The following is a 16,666-nucleotide window of genomic DNA, read 5'->3' on the forward strand; positions in this document are numbered from 1 at the left end:
AGGCCTGTTCAATGGAATCTGTAGAGAGGAAGTTTTAAATGTTATTTGAGTGTTTCTGCTTATAGATTAAGGTAGTTATCAGTTTTGTTTAGTCTGGTACTAAAATGTAAAATACGTATAACGTGTCTGTTAAGGCTGGCTCTGTAAAACATAAATAAACTGATGTGATGCCACAATAGACGCTGGTTTTATAGAGCCTCTTGATGGGTGTTTTTGGAGATTTTAATGATATGGCACTTGGGGGACAGATGGATGTGAGCTAGCCGCAGGCGAAAATGTGTTTTTCCTCTGTTCCCTCTTGTACTGGTAATGCTGATCGTGTGATGCTTGTTGCATCACGATTTTATGTTGCTTAGCTCACTAAATCGGCGAAAGAAATGACAGAAAATAACCTAAAGTTGTTCTTTAGGGCAAGTTTCACATCTACTTACGTATGGCTCTACAGCCCTTGTGAACCTTGGCCGCTTCTTCAGTTTTCTTAATCCTATACACAGTAGGTAGGACTCCTTCGACGGGGGATCAGCCCGTCGCAAGGCCTCTACCTACACACAGAATAACAAACATCCACACCTTGAGTGGGATTCGAACTCATGATCCCAATGTTCGAGCTGGCGAAGACGGTTCATGCCTTAGACCGAGCGGCCACTGCAATGGGCAAATTTCGCATCTATAGAAAAAATTTCTGCTTCAGTCTTCTCTAAGGTTTGATTTCTCGTTTTATTAATTACTGAAACAAGAAAAGAGATAACTGTCGTTCGTGTTTATTTCTTTGTTCTTTTATCGACACTTTCGGACGTATTTCTTCTCGTTTTATATCATAGTGAAAGAGGATAGTAAGCGGCTGTTATTCATGTTTACTTCTTTGCTTACGCATTTATAGAGACATGCCGAACACAGTGGCCACGCGCTCAAAGACACGAACCGTCTTCACTCGCTCAAACACTGGGAATGTTGGTTCGAATCCCACTTGAGACGTGGATGTCTGTGTGCATTTATTCTGTTTATGCTGTCCTGTGTGCAGGTAGTGCCCTTGCGACGGACTGATCCCCCGTCCAAGGAGTCCTACAAACTGTGTATAAATTACGAAACTGAAAAAGAGGCCAAGGTCCAACAAAGGGCTGTAGAACCATAGATAGATCGATTTACAAACATATAGAACTTCTCGTTTTTTTAATTATTGGGAGAAAATAGAAAATAACTGTCGTTCACGTGTGTTTCGTTTCATATTTATCGACGCATCTGAACCCCTTGTGCTGTAATATCGAATGGAAGAAGAATAGCCCTCATTTAGTGAGAAGCGTTACGTACGGGAGTGTACGTTGCCCGCTGTGAGGTTTGCAGAGACAGACTGAGATCTGGAAACCTCATTCTCCCAGCATACAGGCACCTACAGCATAAAGCACGCCACTGCTTGCTGATTGCCCGTCCTCATGGCTCTTCGTGTTGATTGCGTTACGCGTTGTAAGAAGGGACAGAAATTTGGCACAGCACTGCAACAATTCTAGCGTCTCTCAAAGTGAACCCTTTTCTTTAGCAAAGGGTCGTGTGCGCGCAGGTCTGAAACAGCTTGGTTCATTCATCACACTCACATAGGCTTTATAAGGGATCTCTTCTCCCCGGTTGCAGAATTTCGTGTGCTTAGCCACAGCTGGTCTCTAGTAACCGTCTTCCTTCAGCGAGTTTATATGCATGACTTTTGAACAACTAACCAAGGAGCATAACTTCTTTGCGAAGTTAACAGTGACTAAACTGGTCAGATTCATTGCCGTGTTCACAACCTGTTCCCTATCCTTAAAAAAGTAAAAGTAAAGCTATCTCTGTACCAGGCCTTCACGGCCCATAGGGTTGTGAGACGTTGAAGCTCCCACATTATCTAGACAATTGGCTCAAAGATGGCGGTAAGGTTGTCAGCCTTACGCGCCGGCCGCGCTATACTGTCAAGGAAAAGTATTTACTTAATTCCTGGTACTCATTTCTGTTAGAGGCTGAGTCGACCCCCAGGGCCTAATGCGGCTGGGGCACGCGTTAGCGTAGTTGGTTGAGGCACTATGCTGCAAGCTTGAAGGTCGCGGGTTCGAGCCTCGTTGAGGTGGATTTTTTTTTCCAATTTACCTAATCCTTCCAGCCGAACTTTGGCCCTGGGGTCGACTAAGCATCTAACAGAAATAAGTACCAGAAATCTTCGTGGGGGGGGGGGGAAAAGGTCGGCCGGCCCTTAAGGTTGAAAAACCTTACCGCCATCTGTGAGCCGATTGTCTAGAGAAAATGTGGGAGCCTCGATGTCTCGTAACACTATGGGCCTTCACAAGGATATATTTTTTTAACGGAAACTTGTCTTCGGTACTAATCACTGTGGAGCAGTAGTAGACACGTTCCTACACACGCTAGCTCCACGGCCTGCGTCTCTCCTGTTGGTTACGTAGAATATTTTATGGGCTGTTTTATTGCGGGCCGTATGTCCACCACGACACGTCCCACACATACTGCCGCGCATTTCGCTGGATTACACGCATCATCATACAGACGGACATTCGCCTCACAACGCAGTGGTCCCTAAAATATTCCACGTAACCAACAATAGAAATGAAGGCCGTCGTTGCATTTTTCTCTTTACTCAACGAGACGTTTTAACGTATTTTAGTTAAGTGCACTCACTTACCCCTGGTATACACAACTTATTTTATCTGTATTAACTCTTCATTCTTAAATTCTACAACTGCTGTATATCCCTTTATGATACCCTAATAACAACTTACGTTCAGACAACAACGTACATAAAGTATTTCCTGCCAGTCACAGTAGCCGAGCGGTCTAAGGCATGTACTGCATTCGCTCGCTCGGAAACCGGGATCGTGGGTTCGAATCCCACTCAGGGCATGGATGTTTGTGTGCGTTTTTCTGTGTTTGTGTACAGGTAGAGGCCTTGCGACGAGCTGATCACCCACCCAAGGAGTCCTACCGAATGTGTAAGATCTAGAAAAACCGAAGTGAACGGAGAAGTTAATGGAGGTAGGCCTAGGCCCACTGGGGCTGTAGTGCCAAGGGGGAACAAAAAAAAAGACAGGAACTGAAATTACAAAACACATAACTCTTTCGGGCTTGTATATGCTGACGATCAAGTGCTCTTAAGTGAGAGAAGAGACGTCCTGCAAGGACCTGTCCATAGGTTTCTTGAAATCAGCTCCAAGTATGGTTTGACAATTTCAATAGGTAAGATGAAATCTATGCCGATCACCCTGGCTTCGCGGTCTGAGGCATGAACTGTCTTAGCTCGCCCGAACGTTTGGATCGTGGGTTCGAATTCCACTCAAGGCATGGGTGTCTGTGTGTGCGTTTATTCTGTGTTTGTGTTGTCCTGTTAGTAGGTAGCGGCCTTGTGACGGGCTGATCACTCGTCCAAGAGTCCAAGGAGTCCTACCGTCTCTAAAAAAAGATCACGAAACTGAAGAAGAGGCCAGGGCCCAACAAACAGCGCTAGAGACATTCGTGAATGAATGAAGATGCAATTTATGGTAATATAGAGGAAGGAGTTACTTTTCCCAGCGATTGTAATAAGTGGTCAAATTGCTGAGGTATAAACATTCAAATATGACATCTTGGCAACCCAGCATCCGGTACGAGGAAGAGGGCAGGGGTAATGAAAACAGTACATTTAACAAGATGAATGAAATTATAATAATTTATTCTAGAAAGAGCGTACCTAAAAATATAGAACTTAGATTTCATACAAGGGCTGCGTCATAGCTCAGGCGGTTAGTCGCTGGATTCCCACCGCGGCGGCCCGGGTTCGATCCCGGTTCTGGTCAAGTGGGATTTGTGGTGGACAAAGTGGCGCTGAGGCAGGTTTTCTCCGAGTACTTCGGTTTCCCCTGCCAATCTTCATTCCACCAATTGCTCCACAATCACCCTCACCTATCATCTGGGGCTGGTACAATAGGCCAGAAGTGGCCGCAGTACAAGAGACTTAGTCCCACTCCACTAGCAATAAGAGAAATATATTTCATACAATGGCATCTAAAGGCACATTATTTTATGGATCGGAAACTTGAACAAATTCTCAGAAGATAAGAAAACATTGAACGTTCAGCAAATACAGTATCTTCGAGCATTGGCGGACGTTTCAAGAAGGGATCATATTAGGAAGAGTGTTTTAAGAACTCAACCTGGGGAAAGATACCGAGTGACACAGCCAAGACTGGCTCTCCATTAAGAATTGATGACACAACAGTTCATAAAGCAGGTAATCGTCATAAAACTAAAGGAAGGAGAAATATTAGGATGCCATAGCTGAGATGGACGAACCAACCTAGAATTTGAAAATGGGTCCTGCGGGCCCAGTCCTTTGTTGTGCGAAGGAAGCATGGCAACTCGCGATGAAATGAAGGGAAAACGTACTTCAGGTGCCAGTCATCATTCACTACGCGAACTGCTACAATAAGAAATAAGCTTTAACGCAGTAACTTTGCCTGTTGTTTCGACGTTAAGTTAGGTTTCACACATAGAACGGACTGGAGAAGTAATAAATATATACCACAAATTTATGTGGACATCTTTCAGAAAGCGACCGCTGACAAATATATTGGACGTTAATATAAAATGGATATTTAAAAGTAGGTTTAGAGGATATAAATTGGTATTAATTGACCCAGGGTAGGTTTCGCCTTAGCGGTGTTGAAACTTTGGGTTCTATCGTCTGGGACACAGTTAATCAGTAGCACAGTTCGTATCTCTGTTGCAATGCACGTGTCTCATCTTCACACTGTATGAGCATCGTCACAGAAGCCCGCCATTGTACCAATTCAGTGCAAATTAACACCCCTCTCTCCCTCCTCTCCTTTGCCGTGGCACTCAACGAATTTCCTGCCGAAAGAAACAGAGGTGACGTAATGTAGGCGCCAAATTAATGTTTGCGGAATGCAACTCACTCCTTCATTTCAAATGAAGCTGAGATTGAAATAAGTTTTCTACATTTCTCCTTTGCAAGATGTCACTGGAACTGATATTCACAGAATACAGATTACAATTAACAAGAAGTCCTGGGAAGAACTAATCACCTACTTTTCTTTTGGTACGACACGGACCGCATAGAAGAGGGACTGTACAAAAAATTATTCCATTGTTTCATGTGTATTCGTTGCCGCCGTTACTTTTTTTTATCGAGCCGTCGCCCAGCAACAAAAGGAATGATACAGTTTACCGAACTTTTGGCTAGCAACTCTAGGAGGGGTACACATAGAGACACACAGACTGATGGGAGGGATTCATGGAGTGGGCCCTTGAGATAGGCTCAGATGCCGTCATATATATACCAGGTTTCATAAAGATTGGTTCAAACATTCAGAAGTTAAGAAGGGGTGGAGGGGATTAACAGAGAGCATGGAGACTGCATAAGCCTTCTTTAGAAAAGAGGCTAACAATGTAATAGTCTTACATTCTAAGGGATACAGTTCTTAAGGTTACTAGCGCTCGCGTCCGAATTCAGACGAGGTGAAGTGTTTGCAAGATCATTATGTTTATGTGGTTACCCCCCCCCCCCTTCTTTCTCCAGCGACCCGACGTGGCTGGGCTCCAGTGACGCGCGTCACCGATGTTGCGCCCACAGCACTGTCACAGGCAAAAATGCTGTGCCTTTTTATATCCTTTTCCTTCACTGTACGTTTCTTGTTTTGCTCCTGCTTGTTTCCATCCATCTTTATTTGTCTTTGCCTTTTCTTAGAACTTACTCTCATTTTTTACTTCCACTCTATTCTTCTTCGTTCTCTTTCCTATTGGAGTTTATTTTGTTACTTCGTTTGTTCTGTATTCTTCTGATTCATGTTTATTCTTTCCCTGTTATTCATTCCTTTTCTTCTTGTTTGTTATTTTCACTTTTAGTTACTTCTTTTCTCTTCTATAAGCCTGTGTCCGTAAAAATATAACTTCATTCATCCTCCTGCCCCAGGTGCCGAGAATATCTGCAGATGGCAAGCCCACCGCGTCCTTATGAAGTTTCTCAATTCGCAATTTTCTCAGTCCTCCTATTACTTTCTGTCCCTTAGATTATTCTCCTCAGAACTTATTTTCAAACACCCTCCATCTTACGGTGAGATGCTGTTTCAATCTTTCCATCTATAATGGCGCCCCAAGTTAAGCACGTGGAAACTTTCTTTTTAAAGTCCAGGACTGCAAATATCTTTCTGCAAGTTTTATCAGTCCATGAGCTGTTTGTGTAAAGGACCATACCGGTCCTCTCGCTGAAACTTTACGTCTGTAGATTCAGCTGCCCGAGACTGAAACCAAGCAGAGTTTCTTCGCTTTTAATCTTGGTGGGACTTGGAGACATTGATTGAGGCTAATGGAGGCTTTCGTCTGTCGTTCCAGAAAATGCCGTCATATATTCTGCATCTACTGCCTTCACTTATGTGCGTGGTGGCATCTCATTCCTTTAAAATCCTGCAATTGAAGTAGTGTATTTAAACAGGTCTTTATAATTGATAACAGATAGGCATGCGTGTTGTAGGGAGGACTATACAGAGTACGAACAGGAGAGCCTGAGCCTCAGCCTTTGAAGCGTGAAGTAAGTCTACATAACATTTAATATTACTGTTCGTAAGTTGCAGAAAACCCACTGCAATTTCGTTGCAAGATTAGTTTCTTAATGTTTCAGAAATTGACCGAACTTTACTATTCTAACTGTATGAAACACGTAAGCGTACAAGTGCAGCGCTGCTGTAGACCTATGTTAAAACACATGGTACACAACTCTACGGTTACCGCTTTGACCTGAAAAATTCAGTTTTAAATAATTTTTGACGCTTTAACATATCGTTTTATTTACGGAATGAGAGTCGAGATAGCGCAGTCGGCATAGCGACTGGCTACGGGCTGGACGTGAGGAGCCGCGATAGTGCAGTCGGTATAGCGACTGGTTACGGGCTGGACGTGAGGAGCCGGGATAGCGCAGTCTGTATAGCGACTGGCTACGGGCTGGACGTGAGGAGCCGTGATAGTGCAGTCGGTATAGCGACTGGCTACAAGCTGGACGTGAGAAGCCGGGATAGCGTAGTCGGTATAGCGACTGCCTACAGGCTGGACGTGAGGAGCCAGGATAGTGCAGTCTGTATAGCGACTGGCTACGGGCTGGACGTGAGGAGCCGGGATAGCGCAGTCGGTATAGCGACTGGCTACGGGCTGGACGTGAGGAGCCGGGATAGCGCAGTCAGTATAGCGACTGGCTACGGGCTGGACGTGAGGAGCCGGGATAGCGCAGTCAGTATAGCGACTGGCTACGGGCTGGACATGAGGAGCCGGGATAGCACTGTCGGTATAGCGACTGGCTACGGGCTGGACGACAGACGGGTCTGGGCAAGATTCTCACCTCTCCACGCCTTCCAGAGAGATTATGTAGCCCACACAGCCTCCTAGTCAGTGGGTACTGGGTTTAAAGTGACCGAGGACTGAAGCTGACCACTCACCAACTAGTGCCGAAGTCAAGAATATGTGGATCTATACATCCACTGCCTCATACGTCTTCACGACACAGGGACAAATTTTTCCCTTTTTTAGTTGTGTAGATAAAGTGACTATGCTGCGGACTGGACATAAATCATGGCTTCATTCTGGGCAGAAGCATAATTTTTTTTTCTTCTCAGAATCCAGATGCAATATCCTTTCCGATGGATAGCGGGATTTCTTTCCCCACAGGTAAAATAGCCGGAACATAAAGCTGACCACTCTTATTCACTGCCTTCGTTAAGAATGACGGAGCTATGCTTCCACTCCCTCCAACACCTTCACGACGTTGTGCTTAATTAAACAAAGGCATAACTTTACATTACTTAAATTTTTACCCGTTTATTGAAAAAGGTGAAACAGAGGCTAAACTTTCGAACAGCAACTCCATTTCTTTCCCTGGATATGCACCGCGGATATGAGAAGACTGTGCATTTTATCTTGTACATAGTTCAGTCAGTATAGCCACGGACTAACTGCTGGAGAAGCCTCCACACCGTCCAGATCGTCTCTAGAGCCCACCCATCCCCCCCCCCCCTTAATGGGTACCGGTGGCTCTTTCCCCGGGGATAATGCGGAAGAGTCGTGAAACTGGCCACTCACCTTCATCTAGTGCTAAAGTAAATAATGGTGGATCTATATCTCCATTCCCCCATATATCTTAATGGCATGGTCCTTAATTCATTATTACCTTCACCTTATAGTATATACAGAGTTAGTCAATGAATCGGGCGATATGGGAGCTGCATTTTTTTCTGGATTGGTTGGAGTTGGGAGGACGCCACTACTGCCACCCTGCAGCTTACTTCAAAGCGTTTTAGTTACAATGGAGCCGTGGACTGGAGCAGAAGGCGCTTTTGCTGTGAAAGCAGTTTACAAAAACGGAGACAGTTTCGTGATCGCTCAGCGTGAATTTCGAAGAGAGTTTGGTATTCATCGCAATTGTGCTGTTCCATCTGCCCATGCCATCAAGACCTGGGTTCAAAACTTTCTACACTAAAGAAGAAAGGTGGTAGCGTAAAAACAGCACGTACACCCGAGAATGTAGCGGCAGTGAGAGAAGCCATTGAACGAAGTCCACGCCGGTCTGCGCGTCACCACGCTACGTCACTCGGGCTGTCCGAAGCCGGCGTTCGGTGGATTTTGCACAAAGATCTCCACTTCTACCCCTATAAAATTCAAATTACTCACGCACTACACGAACACGACTATGAAAACAGAGTTGATTTCTGCCAGTCTTCTTTGCAATTAATTAATCAAAACCAAGACGTCGTTAACAGCTTACTGATGAGGGATGAAGATCATTTCCATTTGTCGGGGTTTGTTAACAAGCAAAATTTCCGCTATTGGTCAGCCACAAACCCCAAAGAAATTTATGAGACCACTTCATAGTTCCAAAGTCCCAGTATTGTGCACGATATCTTCGTTTGGAATTATTGGCCCGTACTTTTTTGAAGATGAGTTGTTAAGGGCTGTAACTGTGACTGGACCACGTTACGTTCACATGTTGGAGAGCTTCTTAGCTCCTGCACTTGCTCATCTTCCAGTCAACGAAGAAATGTTTTTCCAGCAAGATGGGGCTACGTGCCACACCGCACGAGCTTCCATGGCAGTTGTGAATAACCTGTTTCCTAACCATGTTATCTCCAGAAATGGGGACATCATATGGCCAGCCAGGTCGCCTGGTCTTACCACATGTGATTTTTTCTCAGGGGATATATGAAATCCCAAGTTTTCAAAGCTCCAGCACCCCACACAGTTCAGGAGTTGAACGAATTCCCGTGGAGATGCTGCAAAGACCAATGAGTGACTTCAGGAAGAGACTTACCGAGTGCCTCCAGCGGAATTTTGGTCATCCGTCGGATGTTACACCGGCGAAATAAACTACTGTTTTCAGTGAGTTAATTGAGAAAAACCAAATGCTTTTATGTTTACACTGTATTCATGGGTGTTAAAACCAAATAAATCAATAATTTACTGTTCATAACGTTTTTAAAATCGCCCGATTCATTGACGCACTCTGTATATAGCAGTCCCTACAGAATATACATTACTCTAGCAGTGAAAGTCGTTTGTTTCCTGTTGTCACAGATTCCACTCGTAACAAATAAATATCTTGCGTGAGTTTACTATGTACGAGTAGTAAACTCAAAGAGAAGTGAGCTTACAAACAGCTGATCAATCATGGCCTGCCGTAATCAACGAAACAATTAACACAGTACAGCAGTGTCTCATGGTTCACTGCTCACATTATGATATGGACTGTGTGTGATTAACGATGTCCAGGCAGAATAATCGTTCTCTTGGTCGAAGTTCGACCTGAAGCTTCCAAATGCAGGGCAGGAATGCCAGCCATCATACCAGATTTCCAATTGATGTTGTCCCTTAATGTTAACATCTGCATATGAACATTGTTCTGTTACCATTAGAAATGTGAGATACGTAAATTTGTTTAAATGTGAAAGTAAAAGTACACTTACCTTTGTGGATTGTAAAGGGTTCTGACGGTGCGTGTATAACGCTCAGGATTACTGTTTTTTTTGGGCGGGGGGGCTTTGTCCATCGTCCAGTATTCTAGAAGCTAGAAAACACACAAAGGTCGTTTGTGGGCAACCGTAAGCCAGAGGAGTGAACACTAAGCTGTAGAAGTGAGCAATAGAGTATTAGTTGAATTCTTAATTTCCAGGGTGACTGAACAAGAAGTGACAATAAGATTTCATAGTGATTTGAAGTGCTAGTTTCTGTGTTGAGATCCGTTGCTAGGGGACGACTAGTGGAAACCGAGATTCCTAATGCGTGTACAACGGTGATCTGTAAATTGTGTAAATCAGCGACAGCGCTGTATTAAGCATGGTTAAGAGAACAAGTAACCGAAGTACTAATAAATCCAGTCATCTGATCTGTAATTCGTTAATTTCGTCACGCGTAACCTCCTACACGTGACAGTATCTTAAAATGAACCACGATCACTTTCTTAAATATTCATCCTGATATATCGTTCAGAATTACTGTACAATTAAACGTCCGAGACAGAAAACCTAATCGAAACTCTCGTACTTCGATTTGTTTAAAGGCGGGAATTATAAAATCATTTGTAGTTAGGCTTGTGAAATTGTGTGCACAGATAAATAACGACATAGCTTAGCTAAGAATTCGTCGTATGAAATAGCTTTCCGTTCATTAAAAGTTAACAAGTATGGCGACGGCTTTGAACTTTGAGGCTATAAATGACAAAAAGGAACTTAGCCCGAATCTGTAAGAGCAGGAACCGTTCATAGAAATGAATTGTAGATCATTGAGTTGTATATGTATTAGTTTTAACATTGCGATATAGATCGAAGCATTTGCGATGATGTAGTCTTAGTATGGTTTTCTAAAATTTTATAGTATTATTTATTTGACTGCATTTTTCCAGTGAATATGAATTTCCAGGAGTCTTCTATATATGAAAATCTGTAAATATATGCTTTTGTCAATAATCAATAAGTGAAACTAAGGCACTCTTTTCATGTTACAGTTGTCTTGATGTGTGAGAGCGTGTCGTCATGCTGCTGAGGCTGGCAGTACCTCTGCTTGCCGCCACTCTGCTATTGGCGCCACCTCGGCAAGCCGTNGGGTACTGGTGCTTACCATCAGTCCCTACTCAGTCAGCGAGGTCGGCTTCTACTGGCTCAGAGGTATCTCAATGCTTCCCCCCATCTACCAGAGGCGTTAGAGATTACTGTTGGGCGGGAAATGTCCATAATTTAGACATGAGGTTCTTTACATGCCGTAAAGCTACGACACGGGACCCACGGCTTAAAGTCCCTCCCGGAGGACTTGTTCCCTGAATTTTTCCGCCCTTAAAAATTCCACGACCTCCGCCGGGTTTGAACCCGCGTACCCTGAGTCATGAGGTGGGAACGTTACCCCTAGACTACGGAGGCCGCTTATATACGTGTATAAGTGTGAATGAAACTTGGTCACTCTTTCTGACGGGACATGTAATGCCGTAAAATTTCGGCAAAAGTTTTTGTAACTTTTAGGTATTAAGTTATCTTGGGTTCACATTAGAGAAGTCAAACGAAGGGTTAATATTTGTAGTAGAATGCGGAAGTGGCAATGTCAATAAGAAATTGTCACATTGCATAGACTGCATATTCACGCGGAAGAGACGGCAAGCGACTGTACGGCCAAGGCGTACACAGTGCCGACTCAGCGAGACGGCCGGAGCAGTTCCAACTCTCTTTACCGAGATGACCAACGAGAGACGGACCTTTGGGGGAGAATTCGCTCCTTAAGGGACGGAGCTTACCCCGAAGACCTCAGCAGAGGAAAAGTTATAAAGTTGCTAACACAACTTGAGGAGCTATCTTTCGGAATCCGCAACGATGAACCAATAGTCTATCATTGAATCTTTTTATCAATCTATATGAATCAATCTATCTGAGTGCACAAATGTTAAGGGAGTAGCCAGCCAGAGCCATGGTCGTGCCAGACCAAGTGACGGGACACCGTCAGCTTCCTACACCAAGTAAGTCGAACTGTTCATATCAGTCATGGATATACAGTGTGATATTATTAAAGTGTCATGTTACAGGGGTTAGGGCAGAGAGCGTAGGCCCTGAGTGGGGACGTAGGAATTACCTCGAGAGCTAGGGATGGTGAACCCAAGTGTAGTTTCCTCTAAATTACAATGTGTACGTAACCGGCCACTGTCGGCCATGAAAGTGATATGTATATAAGTGTATATATTAGTAGACAAATGTAGACCAAGTAAGGGGGATGCATGTGTTAATGACTTACCCCACAGTCACACCCTCTATTTCCCCGATCTACCGTACATCTCCTGTTAGAGATACTGTGAACTCACAGCCAAGAGGTAGCTAACGAGACAAGTACCAAGTGCTTAGCCTTGCAACTGGCCATTCCCCAAGGGCGCAACGGCATGGATGTCGGAAGAGGTGGAGAGATTCCTCCACGCCCCTCTTCGCGCTATAACATATGGAGGCAGCGGTTGGATACCTCAACGCCCCCTGTCACCACGGCATAACAGGACAAGATACTTAAATGAGATTCACTTGAAGGCGAATACGTGAAAAGAAATTGAATCCTTTTAGATTGTAAATAGTTGTGATGATGGTGTATAACACACAGAATCACTGGGATTTTGGACTTTTACCATTGTCCGGTATTCTAGAAAATAAAAAAATACACGACGTTTCGATAACTAGATCTGTTTCTGTCCTCAAGTGAGGGAGGGAAGACACCTACTCAGTTTGGGCCATTAGAAAGAGCTGGTCCAGAAATTGAGATTAGCTCTTTCTAAGGGGCCAAACTGAGTAGGTGTCTTCCCTCTCACCTGGGAACTGAAATAGATCCTTTTTCCGAAACGTCGTGTTTCCTATTTTATAGAATACCTGACGGTGGAAAAAGTCCAAAAACCCAGTAATTTTGTGTGAATCCTCTTAGTTTCAGATACTGTAACCAGGGGCGTGGAAGCAATTAGATGAAGAATTCCATGCCCATGCACTTTATTCTCCCTTGTTATTGTTAGGTGGGATATGGGGAAATAAAAAAATGCATATAAAGTTTCTGATGGATGGATGTACTTGGTAACGGTGTGCACATTTTTATCGCTTTTTTATTTTGGAGCACATAACCCTTACAACCAATGTAAGTTAGCATCTTTCCCCTCCTTTGTTGTGCATACACCTTACAAGAATAGCGGTGTAGAATGAGGCATTTCTGAAGGCAGACACACACTACATTTCTGAGATGGCCGATTCTCCATTGTACTCTGCGAATAATGGTCCGGCTTCTACCGACATCAGACAATATCGGTTCAGGCGCCACCCATGAAAATCGGGCTGTAAACAAAGGTCGTACAAGAGCTCCGATGTATTTTCTTTAGAAACTACAATTTTCTTTGTTAAGGCAGCGCCAGTAAAGCGTTCTGTGGTACAACAATGGCACGGGCTGTTGAAAGAAGGTTCTGTACTTAATCACTGAAATAGCAATCGATATAAATCGATGGCCTACTAAAGCGACTCGGGAATTTGTTCCACGCTCTCAAGCTTGTACTTCGAGACTCCTGATATCGGGGTCATTTGACTTAACCTACTTCAGTTGACGCTGCTTAACTCCAGCGATGTAAAACACTTAACAGAAGAAATAATAATAAGTACTGCAAATTGCTAGATCGCCTCTGTTGTCTAGTGGTCAGAGTTCCTGGCTACAGATCCAGAGGTCCGGGTTTGATTCCCGGCACTACCAGATTTCCTGAGAGTAGTGTGTCTGAAACGGGGTTCACGCAGCCTCGTGAGGATAATTGAGGAGCTACTTGAATGGAAAAGTAGCGGCTCCGGTCTAGAAAACCGAAATTAACGGCCGTGGGGATTCGTTACGCTGACCACGCAACACCCTCTATCAGCTAAAGTTGGCACTAACTTCGCCGACAAGCGGCGGTCGCTCGGTCGGTATAGTTCGTTTGCTGACTAAAGCACTGAGTTAGTTACTGCAAATTGTTTTTACACATGGTTGTAGTCAGGGAAGAAAGCACAGTGTACACAGTTGCTTACGTCATATGTTTCTATATTGATAGTGAACCCAACACGAATGTCTGCGTATTACTTGGGGGGGGGGGTTATGGTACGATCTACACTCTGTAGGGGATGATTTATATGCGAGGAATTGGAAAATATTTCGGAGGAAGCGATCTTGGCCTAATCGAGGTACTGTCCCGGAATTCTCTCTCAGGGACTGAGGAAAATCACGAGATACCTTGGTTCGGATACCCAGTGTCCTGGCTAAGATTCGAAGAAAGTGTCTTCCGAATTGGAATCTAAAATGTTACCACTGTGCCAGCCCTCTCAGAGACGGCCAGTCCGAGGGATTTTGTTGCGAGTCATTCTCAGTATAATTAATTATATTCGTTTTGGTTTAATAGACCCTGTCGTACCAGTGCACTTCTGACTGCTTCCGTCGAAGTTGTATAACCCGTGTGATACATGTAGGTACTGATATTCACTCGTAATTTTTCCATGAAATATTATGCAGTCATTCAGAAGAAGAAATATTCAGATCAGTCACATAGACATATCAGTTCTGCATTGTCGAGTAAATTAATTTTGGTTCTTGTGAGCCAAAATAATCCCCACTTCACATGAAGATCTAATTCATTTACAAATTTTCTCTAAAAGGTCAACTCGTGTAGTGAGGTTTGTATGGTATGTTATGGTATGGTTATCTTTCTGCTTAATTAATTAAGCGCCATGCCATGAAGACATATGTGTGAGTGGAGTTATAGCTCCATAGATGGATCTGAGTGGTTAACTTCACGCCAATTCCGCTTTACCTCTGGAGAAACAGCTTCCGGTAACCATTGTAAGGAGGCTGAGTGGGCCCCAGAGGCAGTGATTTGTACGTGACAAAAATGTAGTGGTTATTACGATCTGTAATACCTACTTGGATTTCTTGTTAATAGTGTTACACTCTTGTTTAGTGCAACTCGATACAGACGCCTTGAGTATATTTGAGAGAAAGTTTTGACGAGTATGGGCGAGTTTGTACGAAAGACAGAGAAAGAAGTGGGGGGTATACTTATGCAGTGAGGAGCTTCACAATTGGGTGTGATCACGGTAACCAATTGGGGACAATGAGATGAACGGAATGTGTAACACGCATCGGAGAGACGATGAATGGATACAGAATGTTAGTCGGAAAACCTGAACGGAAGACACCCCCTGAATAACATAGGTGAAGATATCTACCTGCCTACCATTCGGCGCTACAGCCATGGGTGAGCCTTGGCCTCCTCTACACCCAGTCTCCACAACCAATGCTTGTTGCCATAGGAATGGACCCGAGGCTGGTTGTTAGGTTTCTGAACAAAATTCTTTTTAGAGGATGAGGTTGTTAGCCTCATGCACATACCCCAACCTAGGCCGCGCCATAGTTCAAGCGGTTAGTCGCTGGCTTCCCACCGCGGCGACCCAGGTTCGATCCCGAGTCTGGTCAAGTGGGATTTGTGGTGGACAAACTGGCACTTCGGCGGGTTTTCTTCGAGCACTTCGGTTTCCCCTGCCAATCATCATTCCACCAAATTCTCCATCATCATAATTACCCGGGGAAGGCTACAATAGGCCAATTAGTGGCTGCCGTGCCGAGTGGATCCAGTTGGACTCCACCCCTCACTAAGCGAACCCCCAACCTGGAGGTCCAGGTTGTCTCTCTTAGTCTGAATTCTACCCTTTGATTTTTCCGGCATGGGTGCCCCTACTGGTAGGTAAACTGCCTCCGGGTTAGCTCCCCAGGTCACAGAGTCACGCAAGCTCCACGACAAGGTGGAGACACCTTCGGTAGGACATAGGTGAAGATGGGAAGATAACATTAACATTAATCTTAGAGAAGTAAGGTACGTGTATTAATAGTAGAGAGAATTTACCGACTACACAACACGTTTTTTATTATCACTACATGTTTCGATCTCAAGAGGTCATCCTCAGGTGTATGAACACGGCTGTATAATTACACGCAGTCACATTCACTTTTCACTCATTCGACTCTGTATCTTATCCAGACTTACGCTCACTAATATATCGAGTTCTTTTATAAAACACAGGTTAAAATTATTATTATTATTCTAATTTAATTGTTAAAAGTTAAAAGTTCGTGAATCGAAGTTCAATTCATGTCACTGGTTACACTTTCACTTTTTTTTACAGTCTCATTTTACTTACGCGCACAACTGCGTCTAGTTCTTTTTTAACTAATTTAATTATTGTTATTATTATTATTGGTTAAAAGTTCGTGAATTAAAGTTCAACTTATGTTATTCGTTGCACTTTCACTTGTTTATGAGGTCTCGCTGTTCTTCCGCGTTCTCTGATGCTGCTGGATCTGAAAGTGTAACCAGTGACATGAATTGAACTTCGATTCACGAACTTTGAACTTTTAACAACTAAATTAGAATAATAACAATTTTAACCTGTGTTTTATAAAAGAACTCGATATATTAGTGAACGTAAATCTGGAAAAGATATGAGGTCGGATGAGTGAAAAGTGAACGTGACCGCGTGTAATTATACAGCCGTGTTCATACACCTGAAGATGACCTCTTGAGGTCGAAACATGTAGTGATAATAAAAAAAAACGTGTTGTATAGTCGGTAAACTCACTCTTCTATTAATTAAAC

General features: G+C 43.8%; 1 protein-coding gene across 1 annotated transcript in view; it reads left to right on the forward strand.

The window, feature by feature from the left end:
• Positions 1-11,869: 11,869 nt before the first annotated feature.
• Positions 11,870-16,666, forward strand: part of LOC111864295 — a 103,622-nt gene continuing 98,825 nt past the window's right edge. The window contains exon 1 of the mRNA XM_033751369.1: positions 11,870-12,004. Within this exon, the coding sequence (XP_033607260.1) occupies positions 11,956-12,004 (49 nt within the window). The 5' untranslated portion in view covers positions 11,870-11,955. The remainder of the gene's footprint in view (positions 12,005-16,666) is intronic.

This window comes from Cryptotermes secundus, unplaced genomic scaffold (assembly GCF_002891405.2).
Source record: "Cryptotermes secundus unplaced genomic scaffold, Csec_1.0 scaffold156, whole genome shotgun sequence".
NCBI lineage: Eukaryota > Metazoa > Arthropoda > Insecta > Blattodea > Kalotermitidae > Cryptotermes > Cryptotermes secundus.